This window comes from Gouania willdenowi, chromosome 22 (genome assembly GCF_900634775.1).
Source record: "Gouania willdenowi chromosome 22, fGouWil2.1, whole genome shotgun sequence".
NCBI classification, from domain to species: domain Eukaryota; kingdom Metazoa; phylum Chordata; class Actinopteri; order Blenniiformes; family Gobiesocidae; genus Gouania; species Gouania willdenowi.
The window spans coordinates 8,726,761-8,754,061 of NC_041065.1; the positions used below are offsets into that span (position 1 = coordinate 8,726,761).

The following is a 27,301-nucleotide window of genomic DNA, read 5'->3' on the forward strand; positions in this document are numbered from 1 at the left end:
TAGTGAAATCCTAATGTTGTGTAAATGTGTAATTTTCCCACTGATTAACAAAAAATTACCTGTAATGACGACTGTATTTGTTAATGTTTCTAAAAGGGATTGTTGTGTTGTTCAGCTGCCTCGTATTGTTGTACAGTTTCCACCCCTCACTGCTCTTTGACTCATTTCTTTAAGATGAAACAAAGCCAGTTTAAAATAAACTATAATTCTCTTTAATTTTGACTAAGTCTAACCACTGCTGCACTTTATGATTAAGAAGGTCAAACATGTAGAATAATAAATTGTACAAAAACAGCTCCTGTTTTATGATGCAGGGGCTAATGATTATGAAATGCATTGTTCTCCCCAATTCTGTGGAAAATAAAATACTTTGATTGTACCAAAGATAATTGTCTTATTATTAAAAATATAATGCAGAATTTTTAGTTAAAATGCAAATGTTTAACATTTGTATCTACATAAGGTGAAGGTGTTATTTCAATCCTGTTGGAGTTATATTATAATAAATGGTACCAATACTGTAAATACATAATGCAAAAGTGAGGAAATCTATAATTATGGATGTATAATGGCTAGAATTTCTGCACCCAAACCAAAAGTAGCACCTTGTCACCCACACACAGAACCTCTTACCGTTCCGTACAAGGTGTAGGATATTCACCTGTAATAACACAGCTTTTAACAATTTAATCTTCTCTGGTTTAACGGAATTGGTCAGTTACACCTCCTGATTCTACATTTGCCAACTACTACTGCTATCACACAGTCATTTTGTAAGTTCATGATAGGCAGCGAGAAGAAGGTTCATATGTCAAGTTTGCCATAAACCTCATTTAAAGCTGCAGTCTGCAACTCTTATAAAAGTGACTTTTTGTCATATTTACTAAAGCTGTCACTATATAAGGACAGCCTTACATGAAACTTGTAGTTTGTGTGAAAAAAACAGACTCATTGAGCCCCCCCCCTGCTGCTCCTGCAGCCTTTGGCAGATTGCCAGAATGCACCACGACCGAGCAAAAAGAACCAATCAGAGTCAGGATTGTGTTTGATGGACTGTCTGACAGCTGTTGCTCACAGTCCCCGCCCCCTTCCTGGACCTGGAATTCCGTCTTTTTTACAGTGTATGGTCTGGAGGAGTAGAAGATGGAATTGGTGACTTTTCTGCTTGAAAGGTAATTACTGCTGCTTGATTTACATTATGTTTGAGTTGTAATTGTTACACTAGAACTCTGTGGTGCATGTGTTCATGTGAGCGCAGCAGCCTCTGTGTGGGTTGCTGTAAGTGACACTGTGTTGTTGCTGCTGCTGAGGTTTGTGCACGCAGAGAGAGAGAAGCGCTGCAGTAATATGCTTTTAACAGAGCATGTTATATTACTGTGATGTTGCTGTCGGGATTATGTTAGCTTGTTAGCTCCTCTGAGGGAGGGACTTTGGAAAGTTTGAGGCAGGGCAAGAGAGCAGCGGGGAGAGAGGGATCTGAGAGTTGCGGACTGCACCTTTAAAGAAGCATAGGATAGGATTTGTGAAAATAGAAACATTCATTTTAAGTCTTCTAATGCTAATGGGTGATAAAGCGCTCACAACCAAAGAGAATGAGAACACATATTTCTACCTTTGCCTTGAACAGATTGCAACCAGCTTAAGTTTTCTTTTTTTTCCCTTTAAAGTTTTCAGTTTGTTTTTCAATTGCATTGTGCAGGTTTTAGGTCACATTAAAGGTGAAAAAAGTTGTGAAATTATTTATCTTGGTGTCATTTGTTTTACATCACAAAAACCTGGCATTTGAACAGAAGTGTGTAGACTTTTTTTAGCCACTGTATATATAGTTTCTAATGCTATCACACAGTTTTTTTTTAAATTTGTATTCATGTACTACTATGACATTTTGCGTACCCCTGATGTATGGTGTGTGTGTATATGTATGTGTGTGTGCGCGCGCACGGCCGCACGCACATGCAGTTCCATTGAAAAGGATTCATATCAGCACACCAACTTTATAGTAATATTCTTATTTATTTACATTAAATGTAAACATTCAACTCTTCACATGAATGTACATAGTAGTAAAAGGCATATTTCACTTTTTATAAAACACCAAATATAAACTTTTGGCCACCTGGCATGGGAATGCTGTGAATAGAATATGAGACGTTAGGGAGGATGTTCCTCCTGTGGCTGTGCTGATGAGAATGAAGAAAAAATACTGTGTTCAGTGTTACATTATATAGAAAGCCCTCCTTCTCTTCACTGGCACTTTTATCAAAAATATGTTTATGAATGCAACATGGGCAGTAATTCTGGCTCAGACACACAATGGGGTTGTATGACCCTGTAAATGCTAGATGAAGCCCTGCAGTTGTTTTAAAAGTCCGGCACTAAAGTCAAGCAAGTTGACTAGAAATTCTGGAGAAATAAAAACGCACCATCAGTTTGAGATGCTGGTTGTTTACCCTGCGTTCAGCCCTGACTGCATCCTTTTTTTTTGCCTACACTGTTTTCACATTGTGTCACAAAAATATAGATAAAAAGAAGGTATTTGTGGTTACATAATAATACAGTTGAGTGGGTTGGTTGAAGGAGAACTCCTCAAACCCATGTTACTATGATTGAACGATATCATAATACAAAAATCCATTCACCTCTCACAGAAGTGACCTGACTGCGTATCAATAGGCAACAGAAGCACAGAAAAGAGCCAAACTGTAACAAATCAAACCAAATGATTAGGAACTAAAGTGATTAGAAGAGCCTGTGGCTGAGATCAATCCCACTGGATGCCCAGCTGCTCACAGCTGACGTCCCACAGTCTCCTCGCCGTCTCCTCGCTCCGGCCCTGAGGGGCCACGAAGGCAGGGGCGCAGTCACTGAAATGCAGAGGGAGGGGTCGGATTACTACAGATGATTTAACAGTAGCATGACTCATCACTGAGTGCAGTCGACCTGCTGACTCAGCCTATTTTAGGCTGCAGTGCAATTTCATTTCAAGCAAGTTAATCTTTGCATTTCTCTCTCCTCATCACAGTAAGTAGTCAAAGAAGCAGTGAGGCATACATGGTACTAAAATAAACATGTCCAACTTTTTACATAGAATAAATCAATAAATGTATGAAATAACCAGAATAATTTAAGTAGATCTGATCAGATTAAAAATGTCTACAAACTTGCTGTTCTAATGCTCTGCATATCTCTGAATATATTGTAGAAATGTATCATCAGCGCACTTTGTGCATTCTGGACATCAACATGTTGGTGCTAGTCTATGCAAAAAGTCTTAACTGTTCAACGTCATATTTAAAGGTCCAGTATTATGCTATTTTTCACCCATCTACATTTGTTCAAAGAACCCCAACAACATAGTATTTGAGGTTTATTTTTCAGCCCATTGAAAAGTCGCGTTCAGACCGCTCCTAAAACAGGCTGTTTTTTGGACTTCATGCATATGCATGAGTGGGCGTGTCTGTAGACGCTGACTCTAAGCTACAGCGTTATTACCACAGCAATTTTCTTTTCCTATCTACACACCCTTGTTATTGTTTTCAGCCAAAAAAAAACCTGCACATTACAGTAAAACACATGGCTATTTAAGTGGCTATTGGGACTGTGTCAGACAAACACTGTTTCAGGGTGTGTGTTTATCACAGCAGCAGCAGTGAATCATTAACAGTCACTTCCTTCTCCTCCTCACTTGTTTTAGTTCACATTGGGTCACAAACACGCCAGATTATGTCAAAGGCGATAGGAGGCGGTATACGGCTGATTGTGAGCAGATTACCTATACACTGGATTATCTATATGCTGAACGTAAAGATATTAAATGTGATATTAACTGTGATATCAACCTGCCTTCGTCATGTTTGTTTTGCCTCTGAGGTAGTTTGAGAGGGAGGAGCTCGCATTCTTATGTAGGGTCGGCGGAGCCAGGATTGTCAGGAGGAGGAGTTTCTCCCTTATGATGTCACAACTAGGGACAAACTGATATGGATTTTTTTAGGGCCGATGCCGATACCAATTTTTTTTTTTCCATCTGCCGAGGCCGATGACCGATACGGACTGCTGATTTTCTTGAGCTGATATATACCTTTTGCTTCCTCAACTTACATCATAAAAATTACACAACGATGATAACAAATTGAAAAAAAAGGAACATTTATTCAAATTAACAAAGGTGAGGTAGAACGACAACAAGTAAAAATATTTAAAAATGATTAAAAACAGGTGATGTAGAACAAGAATAAGTAAAACATATTTATGCTTTCTGTAAATAATGCGGATCGGCGAACGCAGCAGCCGGCATCGATTGATGCGATACACGTAAAAAACGCAAAAATCAGCCGATAATAATCGATCACTAGTCACAACACGAGAAAAATCCAACTCGCCCGTTTGAAGCTGACTTTTTACAAAATGTAGAATAGCAAGTAATATACTATATTACCAAAAAGTATTCAGTACGGTGCAGATTGCCTCAGAAGTGGCATTCTGTGCAATACATCCAGCTGGGAAATTTGCATACTACTAAATATTCCAGAGGTCAGAGGTTTTATTACAAAGTGGAGCAGATTAGGAACAACAGCAAATCAGCCATGAAGCATACAGAATCATTGAACACAGAGCTCCAAACAGCACAACAGTGTAGAGAGCTTCATAAAATGGGTTTCTTTCTATGACCGAGCAGCTGCATCTTAGCGAGAAACGTGCAGTCAGGGTAGGCAAGGTAGGCAGTGAAGGGTGAATTGATATCGTGATTATTTGTTTTAATTATAACATAATTATAAATTATGTATTTTTCCATTTCCAATAGCCTACAGTACAGTATACGTTTGAAAGTGTCAGCATTTTGTGCTTTTCATAGCCCAAATGACTAAACATTGCTATTTCCTGGTACGACAGAGACTCTGCACAGTCTCACTCCTCTGTAAGGCAGGAGGAGGCCACGCCCCCTCCCAAATCACATTGCTGCTCTGCCTCTGTTTCCATAGCGTGTTTTTATGTATTTGTGCATGCTCAGTCAGTTCCTCAAGATGACAACCATTTACGTCCAAAGGCAGCTCTCTACGCTGCCTTTGGACGCAACCGTGCTATGCTAAATGCTATACGTAAGTTCACAGTGCATTAGTGAATTGATCCAACGTGGCTGCTACAGCTGCTATGTTCTCTAGCTAGTGGGCGGGATAACACTACAGGCAGGATGACAGCGCTAGAGACGATAAAGAAAGTTTCTTTTGACGAAAAACGACAGTTTTTAAAAGATGGGAAACCAACACCTGAGTTACCAGACCTTCAGCAAAGGAAAGGTCAGAAAATTGTTGGTACTTTTCACAGTGAATGGTATGTTTGACTTTGTGGATGCTCCTCACTGAGGCTGTTCCAAGTTGTTGTCATTTTCTCCGTGTTTCTGTGTTTACAACACAAACAACAGATGTGCTGTCGTGTCATGAGATACATCTTGTTGGAGAGTATGGAGGCTATATTAAATAATTGTTTATGTTTCTTTAATGGTGTTTGCAATGTTGATTTTGTTTGATGGCTAAATTCTTGTTCATGTGGATCTTGTTGAGTTTTTTCTTTCTCATTATGAAGTTTATATTTTGATAAGCGCATTGAGATGATTTTGTTGTAAATTGCGCTATAAAAATAAAATTGAATTGAATTAACACTTGCCAGCAGAAACACATGGAATTGTCATTGGTGTTGACATTGGTGGTCTCTGATTTACAACGCCCTGCCTAACGTACCCTCGTGCTCACGGTATGTCACTGATCTTGGCCATACATCACCAAGTGCAATGCAAAGTGATGCAGTAGGAGTGAAAAAAACCACTCTGGACTCAGAGGAGGTTCATCATTCAGAATGATGATTCATGCTTCTTCATCCGCCAATCTGATAGACTGAGTTTGGCAGTTGCCATGGGAATGCCACTTGTCTGCAATCTTGTTCAGAAACACTTCTCGTCCTTCCATTCTGAGAGTAATCAATATATTATGTATTTAGAAAAAGAATTAGACCTTTGTAGCAGCAGAAATCCTGCAGGGTGGAGCTTAAAGTAGGTGCAACTTTCAAATCTTGCAGCTTTCCAACATTGCAGACTATACCTTTAAGTTTAGTGGTGGGATTGTGATACATGTATTAATAACCTAACCTTTGATAGCAAATGCAGACAAGGGGGTAAAAATGCATGGAGGGGATAATATGTTTTTTTCGCAGCAGTCGGACTCAGCCTCAAGAATCTAGGGGAGTTGAAGCTCATTTAGCAACAGGAAGTTGACATCATTTCAAACCATATGAATTAGGAACGGGAGGGCACTCAAGGTCATTCATCCATCCATTTTCAGACCTGCTTTGTCCTATTTCAGGGTTGCGGGGATCAGCTCATACTGGGTGTTAGGTGGGGTAAACCCTGGACCGGGCGCCAGTCCATCGCAGGCCAACACACAGACAAACATCCACTCACACTCACATTCACTCCTAGACTCCAGTCAACCTAACAGGCATGTTTTTGGATTGTGGGAGGAAGCTACAGGCACGCAGCACGGGAAGAACATGTGTCCACCCAAGGGCTTGAACCCAGGACCTTCTTGTCGTAAGGCAGACGTGCTAACCACTAAGCCACCGTGCACCAAAGTCAGTCAAATTCATTAAAATGAATGTTTTTCAATAGAATTATTAAAATATAAAGTACATCTTCAAAGGTGTAATTAACAGCTGTGTATAAATGGGGAGGCTTATCTGGGCTTGGTTTCATGTCAGTAATTCCTGGATCGACAACAAGTGTTTTTTCCCCTGCATTTGGACATTCTTCTTGTTTACCCTTGCTCTGTGTTCTTGGTTTACCTTTTTGTTTTTTTTTATTACCTCTGCCTCCCTGGACTGACCACCTGTGTGCTGTTTCCCTGCTTGTCTGACCATGGCTCAAAAAACAATAAAAATTGGAATAATGCACCTGAGCTCCGCCTCCGTCCCTGCATTTGGGTCTGCACCTACACCCGCACGTGACAATGTTTAGCATTTAAGTCCAAAATGAAAAAAATGTGAAAATGAACAAGACAAACCATCTAATGGCAAAAGCATGTCAGTGCCTGTGGTGTGGAGGGAAACTGAGCAAGCAGATGACTTTTCTGTGGTTTCCATAAATCCTGAGAGAACAAAGCACTGCTCTGAGATCAGAATTCCAAACAACTTCTGCACAACAACACATTTCACTTGGAGCTGATTTCTCAGAGCTGTAACACCAGCATCATCAACCAGTTTGATCTTTCTACTTGTTCCTTTTATTACCTGAAGTGTTGCCCAGAGATGGAGTGCAGCTCCTCAGCCACGGCACAGTAGATGCTGGTCTGCGCTCCTTCCTGTGGTGTTTTCAGGAACATCGAGAGCACGGTGAAGCAGATGGTCATGAGGGTCGAGTGTCTGGTCAGGTCAGAGTTCACAGTGCCCGGGTGGACGGAGTTCACCGTCACATTGGTACCTGTGGAACAAGCACACCTCCGTCACTCATTATAACAAGTTAAAGCCTGCTGCACCACTTTAAATGAATAATTAGTGATTTTATTTATGAAAACACAAAGTACATTTGGACGGATTCCAAATACTCACATCACTGTAATTGAGTTGGTTTTAAGGGTACTTGTACTTTTTTGAGTATATTTCTAAATCAGTAATTTTACTTGTACATAAGTAGGTTTTAAAAGAAGTAATTTGTTACATTTCTACACCCAACCGTTAGTGAGTAAATTATTATTTTTTGTTTTAAAATGATCAACGGACATTGTGAAACCTCAAAAAATTAAATGACCAGACAAATCATCAAATGTATCACATCATATCTGACCAATCAGATTAAATGTGAGGCACTGCGCCAAAACAGCTTTTAATGGCGAAATGGAGTTTATAAATGTCTATAATAAATGTTATACTTAGAGGCTGAAAAATGATTTATTTTGAATTGATTTCATTGGTGTTATTTTATTTTTTTTAAATATTGTACATTTTGACAAACATATTTTATAGAGATGCCTTTGTGGAAAATACATTCAATTCTTACAATTGTTTTTTAAGTTTATATAAGAAATGTTTACTGTACATTAGGGAACCATGGCAAGATTAATTACCAAAAATAAACATGGGGGTTAAAGTAACTAGTAACTTTTACATCAAGTACTATTTATTTGAGCTACTTTTTACTTGTACTTGAGTATTTTATGTATAACTTACTTGTACTTGTACTTGAGTACAATTTCACTCTAGTAACAGTACTTCTACTTGAGTAGAATATATCAGTACTCTTTACACCTCTGATTAAAACTTATATGACTGAATGTTTGATTGTATATAGTGAAAGATGGTGTAAATTTACAGGTCTACAGGTTTATAGATCAGTGGTATACCTAGTCTTTTTGTGGGAAGATTGCATGTTCTCCCTGTGTGTGAATATGTTTTCACTCCACCTTTCCTCTCACAGTCCCAATGAAGTCACGTTGATTGGAGATAATGTAGATGGAGAAGATGGATGGATGGATGGATGGATGGATATGTTGGGTGTGTGCAGACAGAGAGAGGCCTGTTCGCTACTGTCAGTTAACCTACCTTTGAGTCTGCGAGCCAGCTCTCTAGTGAACAGCACGTTGGCCAGTTTGCTCTGGCAGTAAGCCAGTCCACTGTTGTAGCTCCCCTGGCTGTGGAAGTCGTGGAAACGGATCCAGCCAAAGTTGTGTGCCAGAGAAGAGACCACCACGATCCGGGCAGGCGCACTGCGCTTCATCAGCCCGATCAGTAGAGACGTCAGCAGGAAGTGACCTGCCAGGAATAAGATATGATACATTTCATTTATTCATTCATTTACTAATGATTACCTTACGATACTTTGTCAACAGGAATCTACGAGTTTCTAGAGGCTCCTAATTTAGTTACATTATGCAACACATGTGCAGTGTCAATAAATGGTTATACATTTCCTGAATTACTGAAATACAATGAAATATGGTAGACTTAAAATACGCTACAAGTAAAAACATCTAGGCTTTACGAGTAGATGATGTTGCTTTACTAGTAAGGTCTATTTGCACACAAGTGCACCAAAAACCTGTACTAGTAAAACACGTTTTTTATTTAGTAGTACTGGTAAACTATTTTTGTTTGCTAGTATTACTAGTAGCCAATTTAAGCTTTACTAGTACTACTAGTAAAGCTTAAATTGGTTTTTGGTTTACTAGTACTGCCAGTAAACCAAAAACAGTCTACTAGTAGTACTAGAAAACACATTTAGTAACCAAAATTAAGTACACGTGCTCCAAATTTGAGTATTGGCAGATATATTACCGATGTAATAATAATGGCTTAGATTTATATAGCGCTTTTTTCGAGGAGACTCAAAACGTGTACAGAAACCATTATTGATTTACACCAGTCACTCACATCAGTCATACCGGTGGTGGTAAGCTACAATGTAGCCACACCTGCCCTGGAGCATACTGCCATTTCGTGCCTACGACCCCTCTGACCACCATTAACATTCATGCACAATTCATACCCATTCATACGGGGCAATGTGGGTAAAGTGCCTTGCCCAAGGACACAACAACAATGACTTGGATAGAGCAGGATTCAAACCCCCAACCCTTCGGTTACTGGACGACCCACTCTACCACTGGGCCATGGTCGCCCACATTTATGCTCAAACAGCTTTCCATAGTGTTCATGCAGTATGTTTCCTACCTAAATGGTTCACTCCGATGTGCATCTCAAAACCGTCGATGGTTTTTGTGTAGGGACACATCATCACACCAGCATTAGTGATGAGGATATGGAGCTGGTCGACTTCTGAAAGAAAAGCACAATAGAAACACAGACATCAGACACTCCAGTTAAACAGTAAATGGACTTGATTTATGGAGCACTTTATGTCACCATCAAAGTAGTCTGTCAGACAATATCAGCTCATTCACCCATTTCACTCTCTCATTCACACACCAATAGGACTGAGCTGCCATGCAAGGCACTAGTCGACCGCTGAGAGCAACTTAGAGTTCAGTGTCTTGCCCAAACACACATAGAGAGGTATAGCCCTGGGATCTAACCCCCAACTTGTTAATCAAAAGGCAACCTCTCTATTACCTAACTTAACTTAACTTAACTTAACTTAATTAACTTAACACTTAGAATGACCTGTCAGGTGGGGGCCCAGCCCCTCTGTGGTTTGGGGACTTTTTGTGTGGAGCTTTGGTCCGTCTGGGGGTTGCAAATGGGCGTGGAGCGTTGGTGGGTCTCTGGGGCCATGATGGGGCTGTTGAGGACCGCTAGTATTGTTTGTGCCTCATGTTGGGCACTGCACTGGCAGTTAGGGTCGACCCGGCTCGGGCTGGGAACACATGGGGGGTGGGGAGTGTTGTGATCTTCTCTGGGGGCTTGACTGGTGTTCCTGGGGTCTGGTGGGGGGGTCACGGTGGGCTCTCTGGTGTATAATCAAGCCACCAATACCTGATGGTTGGGGCAACAGTGGACTAATGGTAAAGGAAGTGGGCGTGTCACCGGTTTGAATCCACTGTGGGACAGTGTGTCTTGTTGAGCAAGATCCTTAACCCTAACCCTAACCCTAACCCTAATCTATCTAAGACTCTGAACTCCCAGGGGGGTCTCATCAAGTAAAAACATTCTTTTACCTAACCCCAACTCTAACTCTAACTGCTCCCGGGCGCTATACTGTAGCTGCCCACTGTTCCTTGGGAATGGGTTAAATGGGTTAAATGGGTTAATGGTGCAAAGTGGTACAAAGTGTGACCACAGTATGACTTCAAGCTCACCTTTCAGAAATATCTGTGCGAAGGCTCGTATGGAGCAAGTGTCGGCCAAATCCAGCTCTCGTACCTCCACCTGTGCTTTAGAGTAAGCAGCTCGTATACTCGCCGCGGCCTCCTCTCCCTTTTCTACGTCCCGACACGCCATGATCACCCGAGCCCCTGAAATACCAGAAAAAGACACATTCTTAAGTCTTGTGTCCTGCAATATTCCAGTCTGAGCTAAAGAAGCATTTCATAAGACTGGGAAGTTTCAACAACATCAATTTGATACAATATCAGCACGAGTCATACATGTTTTTATTAATCATTTTGTGGTGTGGATTGTTAGAAAAGGCTTGATCAGGTGCTATTACTCAAACAGAGAATAATAGTAACAACAGTAGGCATGAGAATAACTGGCCCATTTATTATTAGTAAATGGGTTACGTATATTTGAACCTTCAAAATAAGAATTTTATACAATTGAATTAAAAAAACAATAATATTTAAAAGAAAACTTCAATAAATCCAGTAAAATGTATATTTAACTAAGATTTGAACATAAAGAGGTCACTAAGATGGAATCTGTGTCCCCTGTGTGTCCTGGTCAGTTGACATAGATTAGAATGTGTCCCATCCTGACTGTGTAGCTCACATGACTACTATATTTAGCTCATTGGTTCATCCATTCTTACACAAGGTGTTTATCTGTTTACACATTCAATATCCAATATTTGTGAACAGTTTGTAACATCCAATGTGTTTAAAGTCCAAAGGTGAGACACACTCCTTGGGGATTTCATCAGATTGTAACTTTCCACAGAAATTGAAAACAAAACGTTAAAGACCTTTGTCTTCTACTGTTTAGCACGTGGGTGCGTGCTCTCCCGGTGGTTATGTTCAAAAAACATGGTTGATGGTGTGAGATATTTATTTTATTTCTGTCTGGTAGGTCCTCAAACTGCATCAGGTCACTGACAAAGCTGAGGGGAACTAGACTGCACTGTGATATATTGCTTGAACACGGTTGTACCAGACACCGCTTGGTAGGAAGTGGGGGCCCAGGAAGAAGATAACTGTGCTTGGTTTTTACTGTTGAACAGACAGAGACAGAAACAGAAGAGATGTACAAACATAGAGTGACATAGTTTTCATAATCTGGCCACCTGCACGTGGGCTTAGTCTACTAAACTTTGCTTGTGAATAAACTTTGTTGAAATTACACTACTCTTGTCATCTGTTCAATTAAAAGATCCGGGAAGAAGCTAAAGAAAAACCGGTAGCACATTTTATACATAAGGCTGATATTACACTGTCATTATTATGTCATGACACCTGTTATTAGCACCCTAACCTAACCCTTACGCTAGCCCCAACCCTAATCTCTAACCCTAACCCCCAACCTTAACCCAACCCAACCCTAACCTTAACCCTACCAAACACTAACCCCTAATCCCTAACCTTAACCCTACCAAACACTAACCCCTAATCCCTAACCTTAACCCTACCAAACACTAACCCCTAATCCCTAATCCCTAACCTTAACCCTACCAAACCCTAACCCCTAAACCCCTAATCCCTAACCTTAACCCTACCAAACCCTAACCCCTAATCCCTAACCTTAACCCTACCAAACCCTAAACCCTAAACCCTAATCCCTAACCTTAACCCTACCAAACACTAACCCCTAATCCCTAACCTTAACCCTACCAAACACTAACCCCTAATCCCTAACCTTAACCCTACCAAACCCTAACCCCTAATCCCTAATCCCGAACCTTAACCCTACCAAACCCTAACCCCTAATCCCTAACCTTAACCCTACCAAACCCTAACCCCTAATCCCTAATCCCTAATCCCGAACCTTAACCCTACCAAACCCTAACCCTAATCCCTAACCTTAACCCTACCAAACCCTAACCCCTAATCCCTAATCCCGAACCTTAACCCTATCAAACCCTAACCCCTAATCCCTAACCTTAACCCTACCAAACACTAACCCCTAATCCCTAATCCCTAACCTTAACCCTACCAAACCCTAACCCCTAAACCCCTAATCCCTAACCTTAACCCTACCAAACCCTAACCCCTAATCCCTAACCTTAACCCTACCAAACCCTAAACCCTAATCCCTAATCCCTAACCTTAACCCTACCAAACACTAACCCCTAATCCCTAACCTTAACCTTAACCCTACCAAACCCTAAACCCTAATCCCTAACCTTAACCCTACCAAACACTAACCCCTAATCCCTAACCTTAACCCTACCAAACCCTAACCCCTAATCCCTAACCTTAACCCTACCAAACCCTAACCCCTAATCCCTAATCCCGAACCTTAACCCTACCAAACCCTAACCCCTAATCCCTAACCTTAACCCTACCAAACCCTAACCCCTAATCCCTAATCCCTAATCCCGAACCTTAACCCTACCAAACCCTAACCCCTAATCCCTAACCTTAACCCTACCAAACCCTTAACCCTAATCCCTAATCCCTAACCTTAACCCTACCAAACCCTAACCCCTAACCCCTAATCCCTAACTTTAACCCTACCAAACCCAAAACCCTAAACCCTAACCCCTAATCCCTAACCTTAACCCTACCAAACCCTAAACCCTAATCCCTAATCCCTAACCTTAACCCTACCAAACCCTACCCAAACCCTAACCAACTCCACTAGATTCCCAAAAAATGCCAACATGGTTCCATAAGTGTCATAATTTAGCAAACGCAATGTAATGACAGCCTTCATGACACATTATTCATGCTAATGACAACGTAAAGTCAGCCTTACAGTATGTATAAAACTTCAAGTAAAGTGTTACTGAAAAACCTTACAAAGGGTTGATAGGAGTTTCCAAATGGACACTAATTAATATGGGTGTGACAGATTTGCTGTGTGTCCCAGATATATCTTAAATTGTCCAAAAATCCTGTGATCCAGAAGATTTAGAAACTGAATGAATGGATTGTATCCTCATGATCTGTGGTTGTGGCTTTTGTGTCATAGTTGTTAACAGGACAGCAGAGGAAGTTATAAACCCAACCAGCCAGGGGCATTTTTACTTCAGGACCAAGTCCATGGATAATAGATATTAGTTACAGTGAACAGTTACCTCTCATTGCTAGATCCAGTGCAGTCTCCTTCCCTATCCCAGTGTTGGCTCCAGTGATAAGGACGGTCTTTCCATCGAGGCAAACTGTGGACTTACACTGTGCTCCTGCTGCATGTCTTCTGATCACACAGAAACACACACAGTGAGAGGCCTCTAATCAGACACTGACTTACATTTCACTAGATTGGACATGGATTGGCTACATCATTATCCTGTTCAAGAAGGTACATCAATGATGAGGTCACCTTAATCTCCCTGTCAGGATGATTGGAGACTTCTATATCTATTGATCAACCAATCACCTTTTGAAGGACATTTGTGCAAATCTAGAGGAATCGATGCAAGCCACGCTTCCAACAAGCTTCCACTGCCCAAAGGCCATCCCAGTGAAGGATGTAGACGATCCTGAAAAAAGACTGTTGAATTCCATATACATGCGCTGCATAATTTATTTCTTTGGACTAGTTCTGTTAGTTTTTGCACTCACGTCATGTGTGGTTTTGGTTCTACTTTGTATTTTGTGATGAGCGCTACGAGCCCAATATTTTATTTAAATAAAGTACAATTGAATTGTAGGACCCAAAAGTGGTTCCCACATTCCTTTTGAGTACGAAACAATTTACTCTGCAAAAAAAAAATCTTCTAAGTTAATTGTAAAGGTGATTGGTTTGTTTATTATAATGCAGAACTGGGCGACTTTTATCACAGTGGGGGACAAAAAAAAGTGATTTCTCTGATCCAAGGGCCACATTTACAACATTCATTTGGAATAATGACTGATTTAAGGATTAATACAGGAGAAAACAAAAAGGGATTCTGTGTGTATTTTGGTTGTTGGTTTTTTTTTTTTTTAGTTAATTTACTTTTCGTTTTGTGTGTTTCTATATTTGTGTGTGTCATTTTTGTGTATTTTTAAAAAATAATTTTGTGTATTTTTATGCTCGTTTTCTTTAATCGTCATTCTGTGTGTGTTTGGAGCCATTTTATGTAGTTTTCTGTTCCCTTATTTGATGTGTATTTGTTGTCAATTTGTGTGTGTGTTTGGAGTAATTTGCCAACTTTTGTTGTCGGTGTATACAGTATACGTCTTTTCTTATTTTTGCATATATTTGTAGTTGTGTTTTGTGTATTTTTGTTGTCCTTTCGTGTATGTTTCTGACAAAATGAGACTGATCCCCACATGTGGCCCCTGGGCCACCAGTTGCACATGTCTGTTACAGTGAATATACAATTACTAGAATTGTTTCCCCCCAAAGAATATTTTGCAAGACTTGGAAGTCAATGAGAAGAATGCTTACATGGCACACTTCTGTTTGTGTGTGTGTGTGTGTTTAAACACAAACAAACTAACACAGCTGCAGGGGTTCAAACTTCATATTTTCGTGAATTTAGACACACTTTACCTCAATGATTGACAGGTAAATGTGTGTTGAACAGTGCTCACTCACAGTCAGGTCACACACACACACCTGAGCTGAGCCGCTCCACAGCCAATCACTGAGCTCAGAAATGAGACATAAACCAAACCCCTCCCACCATCCGGCTCCTGATTGGTCAGACCCGCTCGAATGAAAGACTCTTACTACATATATGCAAAAACTCCCAGAGCTCCATCATCACCATGTTTGAATGAATATCTGCCGTCAAGGCCGTTTGAAATCATAAAAGACATTAAATATGGCGATCACGCGCATGTTTTTTTTCTATCCCTAAAATGAACATGATCGTAATAAATACATCAGTGTTAATGTATATATATGTATATGTGACATAATGATCCTTCGATGTGATGAGATAAAAACCAGTAATAACATATCGCGCTGCTTACCGTATTTGTGGCGCAAATAAAAGCACCATAAGTGTGATCAGACCGAGGCCTCCGAGCAGTAATAAGAGGAACATCTCTTCGTTTCTGTGTCCAGTATGATGATGATGATGATGATGATGATGCTGCTGCTGCTGCTGTGGAGGCTGTCAGGCTGAACAGCTGATGTTAAAGCAAAAACAAGCGACTATCAGCAGCAGGGCAAACTGCATCGCGAGGTGCATGCTGGGAACTGTAGTCTTTAATAACAAGGTGCGTACTCGCAATGCGTACGTGACTACAAAGTGTAATTGAAGCTGATACCATTCATTTAAAGAGGTGTTATAAAGTGGGGACTTTGTTTTTGTACCTGTGGGTGAATGTTTAAATAAAGCTTAGAAGATATGGAGGTAGATTTGTGTCTTTATAACTCAATCAAAAAAAAATAAAAATAAATAATTTTCTTAAAAAAAAAAAAAAAAAAAAAAAAAAAAAATATTTGAGTTCTTTTTTTTTTTTTTAAATTAAACATATTTATTTTTTTTTGATTGAACTAAAATGTAGTAAATGTTCAAATAGATTGTATTTTACTGGCTTAAACAACTTTAAAACTTGAAAAAAATATTGCTTGCATTTAGATTAATCTCAATATTTTAATGAAAAATCCAATATTGTACGCATGAGCAACTATGAGCTAAACTTTGATTCTTTAACACATGCAAACCTTTTAATTGCAACCTTCACTCAAGTAATTTATTTTTACTTTTCATTCATCAATAATTTGCTTTTTGTTGACATCATAAACAGATATTTTTCTATTTTAATGTTTCTTTTATAATTTTGTTTTGACAGATATTTATTCCTGATATTAAAATGGCATGTTTCCATTTTATCACGTTATTTTCTTTGAATCATTTTTATACTATATGAATGCGTTGTATTTTTTATTTTTTTCTTAACGACTTTCCATTAATATTATAGTATAATTCAAACTTGTTGTGGCTGAGAAGTACAAACACTTTTGTTAATAGTCATTTATAGACTGCAAAACAATTTTACAAATGTCGAAATTAATTGATTAATTAGCACGCTTCACCATTTGTTAACTCCAAAAGCGCAGTTGTGATCTCTCTATTTCTAAGCCATTTTAGAACTACTTTTCCCAGAAGCCCTTGTTGTGTGCTGATGCTGCTGCGCCTGAATGAAAAGTCTAAAAGAATTGCATTCGTATACTTTGCTCTAATATTACAGATGTTATTTGGTAGTATAATTTATTATAAATTATTTTTGTATTTTACAAAAACACATAATGTTTTTTTTTTTTAAATGTTCTTTTTTTTGTGCGTTTTTTTTAAAGGCATTTTAGTCACGAGCATCAGTCACGAGGACCAACATACGGAAGAGTCTCGGGTATTTGATTATGGTAAATATAAAACTTATGGTACATATTTACACTTCGGGTTGAATTTTTTACGTGGACACGGTTTTTTTAATTTTTATTAAAGTGAACAACTCTGCTCCAAGAAACCAAAAATGTCTTCAGAGGAATTTGAGAGGTTACATGAAGCCTACATGTCTTTGTACGAGGAGCTGAAACTGATTCCAGAGAAAGCTTTGACATGTCACGGAGGTAAACACTGCTGTTGTTGTTGTTGTTGTGGTTTACTGGCTAATATAAGGACAAAGTATGTTGTGATGGTGCTTAAAGTTGTTGTGTCCTTTGTGCAGACGAGAGAAAGAGGCTGGTGAGACGGTTTGATGAGACACAGGGAGAAGCTGAAGAAGTGGTGAGCTGCTCTTTAACACTAAACCCACACTGCACAAAGATCATTCTAGAAAGAAACAAAATAATCCTACATTTAATGAAATGGTCGTGTTGTATGTATCAAGCATACATATCTGTCAATGGGTAATTGACAAGAATCCTTTAAAAAACACTAATGTTATGGTCTTTACAGACTAAAAATGGGCTTCTTAAAAATCAATTTTTGTTTCATGGATAAACAAATGCTATATCATCTTTATTATCATATATGTATGGGTACATAGTAGGCCGTGGCTATTGATACTGTAACGTGTGAATAGAATTGCAGTCTGTTCATATGCAGCGTCCCTCATTGGCCAGTTTAGGTGCACCACGTGACCTAAAAAATTTATTTTAACTCATTTATTTTTTAGCTACTCCGCTAACCCTTTTATTTTAGCCGTAGCCCTAACCCAGGAAATACCCTAAAATGTTTATTTTTTTCATATAAGTATTTTTAAAGGTGAAATTTGCCATGTTAAATATGTTGAAATGAACATATGAATATATACCAAAAGCGGGATTCGAACCCACGGCAGCGGAAGGAAGAATCCTTGAGTACCCATAGTCCCGGGGTCTATTGATACGTTTTCGTATCAACAGACACTTCCTACATAGTACTAGGGCTGGGCAATATGGACCAACTTATCTCAATTGTTTTTTCTCAAAATGGCGACACATGATTTAAATCTCAATATTTTTTGACTCCATATAGTCTTACCAAAATGACAATTCAGGGTTAAATTTGCTGATGCATTGAAAAATGCCACACAGACACATTTATTAACAAACGGCTGAACAAACTGATTGGGTTAGGACACACTCAGCAATACATCTATCGGTAACTGCTCTTCATGCTGTTATGAGAAGCAGAAAAAGCAGCAACTTCTAAGAATTTTAATATAAAATAAGCTACAAAAAATTGCTATAGGCAATATTGTTATTTACTATATCTCTAAAATAGAAATCTCAATATATAGATCTTGATATTATGTCCAGACCTAGTACATACATGAAAATCAACTTTTTCAAAATTTATATCATGTTACTATGTCATTCCCTCATTAAAAACATGCCTGGAGTGTTGCCTTGGCTCATTCATGTATGTTTGAGTAATCTTTAAAAACACTGACGGCATCCATTTTAGGTTCAGATTAGCCTGAGTCCTCCTAGGAACGCCCCCACCTCCAGGAAACGCCTCTGACCTTTCATCACCCACAGCAGAGCGCCCCTCCCCCACGTCTCGAGCAGGCAGCAGCACAGCATTTTGTTGCAAAACATAGCTTCATAATGATGTATGCGATTTCATAGCAACATGTAGCTTCATAATGTAACATAACTGTGCTTAGCCAAACATCCGGCTCCAAAATGTAACTATTTATGTTGCTTTTAACGTAAAATAAATTATTAATCAAATCCTTTATGATAGAAAAGATTGTGCATTTTTTGTTATATTTATGATTTCATTGTAACATAGTTTCATTATATATTATTGAATTACAAAATGTAGCTTCAAAATAATGTGTATTTATTTATTACCAAGCAGACACGTCTTGTAAGAGCCTCTGAACTCTCTCAGATTCATCTTTAAAGTCACTTTCCGGGTCAGACACAGGATCAAATTCTTATGGATGCACAATATCCTACGTGGCCATTGTTCACTAAGTGATAAAGTGTAGCTCCTTTCCAATAGTCAAATTAAAATGCACCAAAGATCAATAGTAGTTTCAATGCGTGTGGAGGAGATGCAGTAGTGCTGTGATGACGCCACAGACAGCGTGCTGAAGGGGCGTGTCGGAACGGGTAGGAGCTTCTTAAAGAGACAGAGGCCTATTTCAAGGCGTTTGATACAGCCATGATGCGAGAGCAAATTTATTCAAAGCAGTTATTTTAATTTACTGTATTGACAGACCAACATACAATTGTGTGCGAAAGTCAGGGCACCCCTTTAAAAACAGCATATTTTATATATTTAAAAAGTTATATTCATATTTACTGTCTCTCTGGTATATGGGAAAAAAAGACAATATTGTCAGGAAACATTAATGCATAGTTACATTTTATTTTATAAAATGAACAAAATTACAAAAATGAAAAACATAATTTTGGCATGTGCAAAAGTCGGGGCACCCTACAGCATCAGTACCTTCAGTACTTAGTAACACCTCCTCTGGCAGATATCACAGCTTGTAAACGCTTCTTATAGCCAACAACAAGTCTCTGGATTCTATTATTTGGGATTTTTCCCCATTCTTCCTTGCAAAAGGCTTCCAGTTCTGCAATATTCCTAGGACGTCTTGCATGCACAGCTCTTTTAAGATCTACCCACAGATTTTCGATAATGTTTAAGTCGGGAGACTGTGAAGGCCATTCCAAAACCTTCAGCTTGCGTTTCTTGAAGTAGTCCATGGTGGATTTGGAGGTATGTTTAGGATCATTATCCTGTTGTAGAACCCATCCTCTTTTCAGCTTTAGCTTTTTTACAGATGCTGTGATATTTGCCTCCAGAATTTGCTGGTATTTAATTGAATCCATTCTTCCCTCCACCCGAGCAATGTTTCCTGTCCCACTGGCTGCAACACAACCCCAAAGCATGATTGATCCACCCCCATATTTAACAGTTGGCAAGGTGTTCTTTTCATGAAATGCTGCTCCTTTTTTTCTCCAAACATACCTTTGCTTATTGTGGCCAAAGAGTTCTATTTTAACTTCATCAGTCCACAGCACTTGTTTCCAAAAGTCATCAGGCTTCTGTAGATGTTCTGTTGCATATTTTTGACGTTGTATTTTATGATGAGGTCGTAGATAAGGTTTTTTTCTACAGACTCTTCCATGAAGGTCTTGTTTGTGCAAGTATCGGTGCACAGTGGAAGGGTGCACCACCACTCCTGAGTCTGCTAAATCTTCCTGGAGGTCTTTTGAAGGCAAATGTGGGTTTTGGTTTACCTTTCTGACCAGACTACGAGCTGTTCTCTCCGAGAGTTTCCTTGGTCTTCCAGATCTCTTCTTGACCTCCACAGTTCCCCTCACCTGCCATCTCTTAATTATGCCTCGCACTGTGGAAACTGCAAGCTGAAAATGCTTTGCTATCTTCTTGTAGCCCTCCCCGGCATTGTGGGCATCAATTACTTTAATTTTTTCTGTCTTACACAGCTTCTTAGAGGAACCCATGGTTGCTGAGTGTTTGTACAAGGTTTGTGGAGTCGCCGTATTTAAGAAACCCTCAAATTGGCACCAGCTGGCACTCCCTAATGACAATTGTTGACACATGCTTCAGGACCAATGAGCTGGTAGAGGTCTGAGCTTGTAAAAAGAATCTGACACTTTGAAACTCTCAGGGTGCCCCGACTTTTGCACATGCCAAAATTATGTTTTTCATTTTTGTAATTTTGTTCAATTTATAAAATAAAATGTAACTATGCATTAATGTTTCCTGACAATATTGTCTTTTTTTCACATATACCAGAGAGTAGGGCTGGGCGATATATCGAATATACTCGATATATCGCAGCTTGTAGTCTGTGCGGTGTTGAAAATGACCATACCGTTAAACTCGCGGATTTTTTTTTTTTTTTTTTTTTGATTTTTTTTTTTTAAATATCTTAGTGGCATTATGCACAAAAGGTGCACTTAAATTTAGTGTTGTTTTGAAATGTCATCTTAATGACAACATGCACAAAAGGGCACTATTTGTTTTAAAATATTGTAGTGGCATTATGTACAAAAAGTGCACTTTAATTTTGTGTTTTGAAATGCCATGTGAGTTGCATCCCTGCACTAATGTCTTGTTTTGAAATGTCTCTGTGACAATTTTGCACAGAACGTGCACTTTCTGTTGACAATTTTATGTTTGAGCCACTCACTGTTTAATAAATACAGTTATGTCAACTTTGCCTTAGTTGATGATATCCCCTTTTTTGCATGAAAGTTTAAAATTGGCATATATTAATGCAGTATGATCAAGAATGTTTTAATGTAGACATATAGAATCATCATACTGGTGTGATTTTGTGCATCAAAGTGTTAATTCAAGGGTAATGCAAAATATCGAGATATATATCGTGTATCGTGACATGGCCTAAAAATATCGCGGTATTTATAAAAGGCCATATCGCCCAGCCCTACCAGAGAGACAGTAAATATGAATATAACTTTTTAAATATATAAAATATGCTGTTTTTAAAGGGGTGCCCTGACTTTCGCACACAACTGTAAGGTTGTCATCATTGTAGTGTGCTGTAGAATGGTACTATGTGATTGAAAAAAGCACAATACCCCCCCTTTATTGTTTAATAATAATATGATGAATAGGCTGTCTAACACATACCGTTAAATATAAACCTATTTACAGTGTAAGAGTGTCATCAGTACAACATTACTATTATTCTACCAACGCACTGCTTTCTCATCTGTTTTCAGTTGAAAGAAATGGAAGAGGAGCTGCGTGTGGCGCCGTCGTCTTATCGAAACGCTATGATGACAAAGGTTCGCCTTTACCGCCGTGACCTTGGTAAACTGCAGAGGGACATGAAGAACTCTGCACCAGGTTTTTCTTCTCATCCAGGACAAGAAAGCATCTATTCTTCACAAAACCAACATAGTGTGAGTGTAAAGGTTATACTTACGATACTGCATTTAAATCAGTAATGTATAATAGTTCATATAAGGAGAACAGGATGTATGTTTTGGACGTCATTGTTGGTCTATTTTGTAGACACACATGCAATCCCAGAGGGTTTTGCTGCTCCAGGGCACCGAGTCATTAAAAAACGCCAGTCAGAGTATTGAACGGAGTCAGTACATGGCAGCAGAATCAGAACAGATCGGCACCGATATCATCCAGGAACTGGGTGGGCAGAGAGACCAGTTGGACCGAGCCAGAGACCGGGTAAGCTGTCGATCATCGCTGCACTGGAATCCAATGATCTTGGGTATTTTGTTGTTGGCACTGTTAGAATACGTTCTAAAACTTCTCTGTCCTGTTTTCTGTGCAGCTCGTAAATACTGGCGAAAACCTCAGTCGAAGCAGAAAAATTCTACGTGCCATGTCACGTCGGTAAGTGATTAATCAGTCTTAATCTTACGTTCTTGGTGTGTGTGTGTGCGCCAAGGTCACTTCAGGGAACATTGTTGTGTTCTGAACTACCTTTAATCCTTAAAGTTTAAGGTAACCAAACTGCTTTTGATTGGTTGCCTTAAACTGTCCTTTAACCTCACTTTGGCTTAGCATCAAATGATGATGAATAATCATAGATGTTTCTTTGTGTTTCCCAGTGTCTTTATGGCAAACCAACATAACACTAGACCACTTCACAGTAAAATATTACATGTTTTTTATTTTTATTGTGCTGTAAAAAATAACCCAACTAGGGATGGGCGATACCGACCAAAACTCCTAAAACTAGTATTTTAACGCAAAAATAAACATTGAAATAAAATGTTATTGTTATACACAATAAACTTAAGTCATTTTTGATATCGCATAGGAATTTAAACTTTATATTTAACAAATGTCAATAAATTGATATGGTCTAAACCAGTTTTTTTTCAACCTTGGGGTTGTGACCCCAGGTGGTGTCGCCTGAAATGTCCAGTAATTGGTAAAAAATTATATTTTTAATTTTTTTAAATATTATTTTTCATCACACACAATAAATATCAAACAACTGTATTCTACACTAAAACGTTCTCATATATAAATCTAATTGAAATAAAATGCAGAATAAAATATCTGAGTTGGCACATGTTGTCACTTTGTGCACTAATCCTGGTTACTCTGTATTTGTAACACACTATAACAAACATGATCAAAAAGTAATTCTAGAAGAAAAGAAAAAAATGTCTTTGTGGTAGCCAGAAATGTGTGATATTAAAATGGGGTTACGGGCCTGAAAAAGGTCGGGAACTTACTGTCTAAACCATTTAAAACCATTGTTTATGTTCTGCAATGAGAGCAGAATAATTGGTCAAACATGTGAATTTTTGCTTTTTCCACTAAACATGTATTTTGAAGCCCTGCTAATGCGTAAACAATGCAGTCAGCACTATAAAAGGCTCACACTGTACCAACATCGTTTAGTTTGTGATCATTTAAAACAGAACTAAGTAACTTTTTCACCTTAATAAATCCTCGTAGTTCCTGTGATGGTAATACAAGTGTTTATGGGGTGATTGGGGTCTTTCACTTCTCCCTGCTGTCTCTGGCCAGAAAACAGCACTTGCAACTTCCCCTGTCTCTGACCCAGTGGCAGATGTACTGCTTCACGGCAGCCCAATACAAATAATACTAGATTATGACCAGCCCTGTGGCTGCACACGGTTGTCTACAAATTCACTTTTCTCAAACTTATATCATGGTGAAGCCAGCAAAAAAAAAAAAGGCACAGAAGACTTTTGTCCGAGGAACGGAGCAACTCTATGCAGTGACAGCTCAGCAGCAGCACACAGCAATCACACACACTGTCGTCACGGCAACAGGCATGCATGCACACACACTCACAACCCAGTGCTCCATCAGGCAGCGCACACACAAATATTCATCCATCCATTTTCAGAGCCGCTTTGTCAGCATGCGAACACGTCACGCACATTTACACACTCCTTCCGTCCTACTCCCACATCATTCATTTATTTTACTTGTCTCTCTTCCTCATACTGTTCACATGGTCACATGGGACTATATGTGTGAAAGCACCCATAGTGTCACTGTTGTATTAGGATTTTTCAGTGATCGGTTGCTACTGTCTCGGGAAAGCAAAGGTTCCCATGTAGCTGTGGGGTGGGGCAGGTGGCGGTGGAGTTTTTATGACAGTGACATAACCAAAAGGGACCTTTAGGGGGAGCGCTAAGCACAAGTTACTTAGTTCTGCTTTAACAGTGCGACGGCATTTCTACTCCCTGTGACAGCTGATCTAGAGGTGTAAGATCCAGCTTGGTTTTCGTTAATTTGCAGTTTTCTGTGTTGCAGGCTGGTGACCAACAAGCTGCTTCTGGCCGTCATCATTTTAATGGAGTTGGCCATCCTCGGTGCTGTGGTCTACCTTAAGTTCTTCAGGCGATGAGGAAACTCCATCTGATCCCACACTCAATGTGTACGAGACTACAGACTATCAAGTAGCAATAATAATTCCCCTGTGAGCCCAAAGACAATGTAGACCTGTGACAAAGGAGGAGTTTATTATGAATTGTTAAAGCGTTCATCAGACGTATGTGCAGTAAGTCGTCGAGGTGACTTCAAAGACTTTAAGCCTGGATTTTCTTGTTCCTGGTTTTGACTAGTTACTGACCTTTTCTGTTCGTCTTGGAAGAGATTAAAGGGCAGAAAGCAGTGTAAATACAACATTACTTTGCCTTTTTAATATTACAGATGATTGCAATGGATGTTCAAGTCAGGAAGTGCTAAAGTGATGTGGAAATGTTTTTAACTGATGTGCACTGGACCCCTGTTATAGCCAATTATCAGACTCAGTGTTAGAATGTCACAGCTTTATGTACAGGCACATTAGATTAGATTAGATTAAGAAGAAAATATGAAAAGAGTTCAGTCTATTTTTTGTATGCCAAACTGGCACTGACAGTGTGACAGTTGTATTAATAAGGTGAATCCCATCTCTCTAATAGTATAGTATAGTATAGTCTTAATAATTAGTGTTGGTGTCCAATAACTGTGAAGGCCACTGAAAATCTCTGTTGGAATGAAGTATCACAGGCTCTTTTCTGGGGCGTGTTTAACCTCAGTTTTAGTTTGTTTTTATTACTCCAAAGGTGAATGGATGATTTAAAACAGTTTGATGTGTTGTTGGCTTATGATGGATTCATGCACTGCCAACAGCTCTTCAAACTGTATAATTAAACCTTGAGTATGGAGTACTGGCACGAACATGTTGGGTAACGTAAGGACAGGTGGGAGGGGAGGACATAAATGTAAACATGAACTTATGCCAACCAATGAGCACAAAGAGTAGGTTCAAAACATCACAGATGACCCATAAAATGGTCAAAAGCATTCAAAAAGTTGACGGTCTCACTAACAAACCACTGTTTCAAATCCATATTCTACTTTAATCTGGAGTTTGTCTCCCTTCCTCTATTCTTGGAAGACTTTCTATGAGATGTTGGTGGGATTTTATACTCTTTTATATTGTAAAGCAGTTCTGACGTCACAAAGTACACTCGCAGTCAAAAGAAATGCTTCAAGTAATTCTGATCATTTGTGCGGTAGTTTATATTTGACCTGAAAAATTATTTCAATTGTTTCAATAATAATAATAATAATAATGGCTTGGATTTATATAGCGCTTTTCTTTGAGGAGACTCAAAGCGTGTTACAGAACCCATTATTCATTCACACCAGTCACTCACACAGTCATACCGGTGGTGGTAAGCTACAATGTAGCCACAGCTGCCCTGGGGCAGACTGACAGAGGTATGGCTGCCATTTTGCGCCTACGGCCCCTCTGACCACCACCAACATTCATACTCATACAAGGCAATGTGGGTAAAGTGCCTTGCCCAAGGACACAACGACAATGACTCGGTTGTCCAGTGACCCTTCGGTGGACAACCCACTCTACCACTGAGCCACGGTCGCCCTAATAACGGTCAGTTTCCTCAGTAACGAGTGTGTCCACCAACAGTGAAACACTCAACACATCATTACCTCATACTCATACACTTTTGTTTGACTGCAACATTTTGCTCAGAATACTTTGAAAAAATAAATATGAAGAATAACGATGGAATAAATGAGTGATAACACACATTCATTTTGTAAATAAGTGGAATGAAACAGTATTTAGTGCCTCCTGAATAGTTTTATTTCGGTAGTTTTTCATTTCTAGTCATCTTAGTCTGGTGTGACTCAGACTGACTCTTGTATTTTCAATCCATGTTCTAATTAAGATCATTTTCATCATATGTGTTAAACTGATGGCCCAGGGTCCAAATCTCATCATTGTTTAAATGAAACTCAACATTTGCAGAGCCTCACAGTTAACCCCAGTGCAGTCATTTATAATGTTAAACAGTTGAAAAAATTCAAAATTCTTACAAAATCCTTCAATTTTTCTCAAATTATGATTATGATAATATTTCCCAAATAGAAAATGGTGACAAAATCTAGGAAATTTATAATGAAGATCCTGTTAGAACTTATATCTATCACTTATTGGTTGGATATTGACGGTTTTTTACATATTTAGTATTTCTATGTATACAAAGAAATGCAAACTAGGGCACAATAATGATGAAATGACTCATTTTCCAACAATAAATCTGTGGCCAACTTGAGATCAAATTGCTCCTTATTTGGCCCTGAACTAACATGGGTTTGACACCCCTGATTTACATCATTATAATTAACTAAAAACAAACTATAAAATCCCATAATTCTACTGATTTAATTTGTTAATTTTCCACTCTCTCTCAAGTACCCCATGTAGTGCCATTGTGTACTCCTAGAGTTACACATACCCCCATTTGAGAAACACTGCTCTAGGAGAAGTTGTTCCACTCCTGGATGAGATTGATCCTGGTCTGTGGTTGCAGAACGTGCAGAAAAATAGCTTCAGAATGTCCCACAAATGTTCTATTGGATTAAGATCCGCTGAGTAAACTGGCCAAAGCATGACGTCAACATTCTGTTCCTCCAGATAATGCCCAGTGCGTCAAGCTGGATGTGGACGTGCTTTATCCTACTGTAATGTGCTCATACCACTTTATCTCTCGTCAAACATGGCAGCGTGTTATTTTCGTGTTGTTGTATTTTGCAGTTCCTTATATAGACCCAACTGCCCATCTCATT

At 39.1% G+C, this 27,301-nt stretch overlaps 2 protein-coding genes across 5 annotated transcripts; one reads left to right on the plus strand and one right to left on the minus strand.

The window, feature by feature from the left end:
- Positions 1-1,993: 1,993 nt before the first annotated feature.
- On the minus strand, positions 1,994-15,935 carry rdh12 (retinol dehydrogenase 12). Of its 2 annotated transcripts, none has more exons than XM_028437953.1 (7): positions 15,720-15,935; positions 13,892-14,007; positions 10,797-10,952; positions 9,712-9,816; positions 8,584-8,793; positions 7,276-7,465; positions 1,994-2,864 (listed from the first exon to the last, which is right to left on the minus strand). In XM_028437953.1, exons 1-7 carry the CDS (start codon positions 15,791-15,793, stop codon positions 2,762-2,764), a joined length of 954 nt encoding a protein of 317 aa, XP_028293754.1. In that variant the 5' UTR covers positions 15,794-15,935; the 3' UTR covers positions 1,994-2,761. The 2 variants fall into 2 exon arrangements, with proteins under 2 accessions (XP_028293754.1, XP_028293753.1); XM_028437952.1 differs by having other exon boundaries at positions 13,892-14,010.
- Positions 15,936-17,060: 1,125 nt separating this feature from the next.
- On the plus strand, positions 17,061-25,860 carry vti1b (vesicle transport through interaction with t-SNAREs 1B). 3 transcript variants are annotated; one of them, XM_028437956.1, is made up of 7 exons: positions 17,061-17,118; positions 17,201-17,325; positions 17,424-17,482; positions 21,919-22,101; positions 22,214-22,387; positions 22,494-22,555; positions 24,467-25,860. In XM_028437956.1, the coding sequence occupies exons 2-7, from the start codon at positions 17,229-17,231 to the stop codon at positions 24,558-24,560; spliced, it is 669 nt and encodes a 222-aa protein (XP_028293757.1). In that variant the 5' UTR covers positions 17,061-17,118; positions 17,201-17,228; the 3' UTR covers positions 24,561-25,860. The 3 variants fall into 3 exon arrangements, with proteins under 3 accessions (XP_028293757.1, XP_028293756.1, XP_028293755.1); XM_028437954.1 differs by having other exon boundaries at positions 17,075-17,118; positions 17,220-17,325; XM_028437955.1 differs by having other exon boundaries at positions 17,073-17,325.
- Positions 25,861-27,301: the final 1,441 nt, after the last annotated feature.

What these genes read in the sequence shown, in the direction of transcription:
- vti1b (XM_028437954.1), top strand. An exon ending in TGGACCGAGCCAGAGACCGG is followed by an intron (nt 22,388 to 22,493) that starts GTAAGCTGTCGA and finishes TTTTCTGTGCAG; the next exon opens with CTCGTAAATACTGGCGAAAA. An exon ending in CTACGTGCCATGTCACGTCG is followed by an intron (nt 22,556 to 24,466) that starts GTAAGTGATTAA and finishes TCTGTGTTGCAG; the next exon opens with GCTGGTGACCAACAAGCTGC.
- rdh12 (XM_028437952.1), bottom strand. Translation starts at nt 15,793, where the DNA reads ATGTTCCTCTTATTACTGCTCGGAGGCCTCGGTCTGATCACACTTATG. An exon ending in CGCACAGATATTTCTGAAAG is followed by an intron (nt 9,817 to 10,796) that starts GTGAGCTTGAAG and finishes CTTTTCTTTCAG; the next exon opens with AAGTCGACCAGCTCCATATC. An exon ending in ATCTCTGGGCAACACTTCAG is followed by an intron (nt 2,865 to 7,275) that starts GTAATAAAAGGA and finishes TCTGCATTTCAG; the next exon opens with TGACTGCGCCCCTGCCTTCG.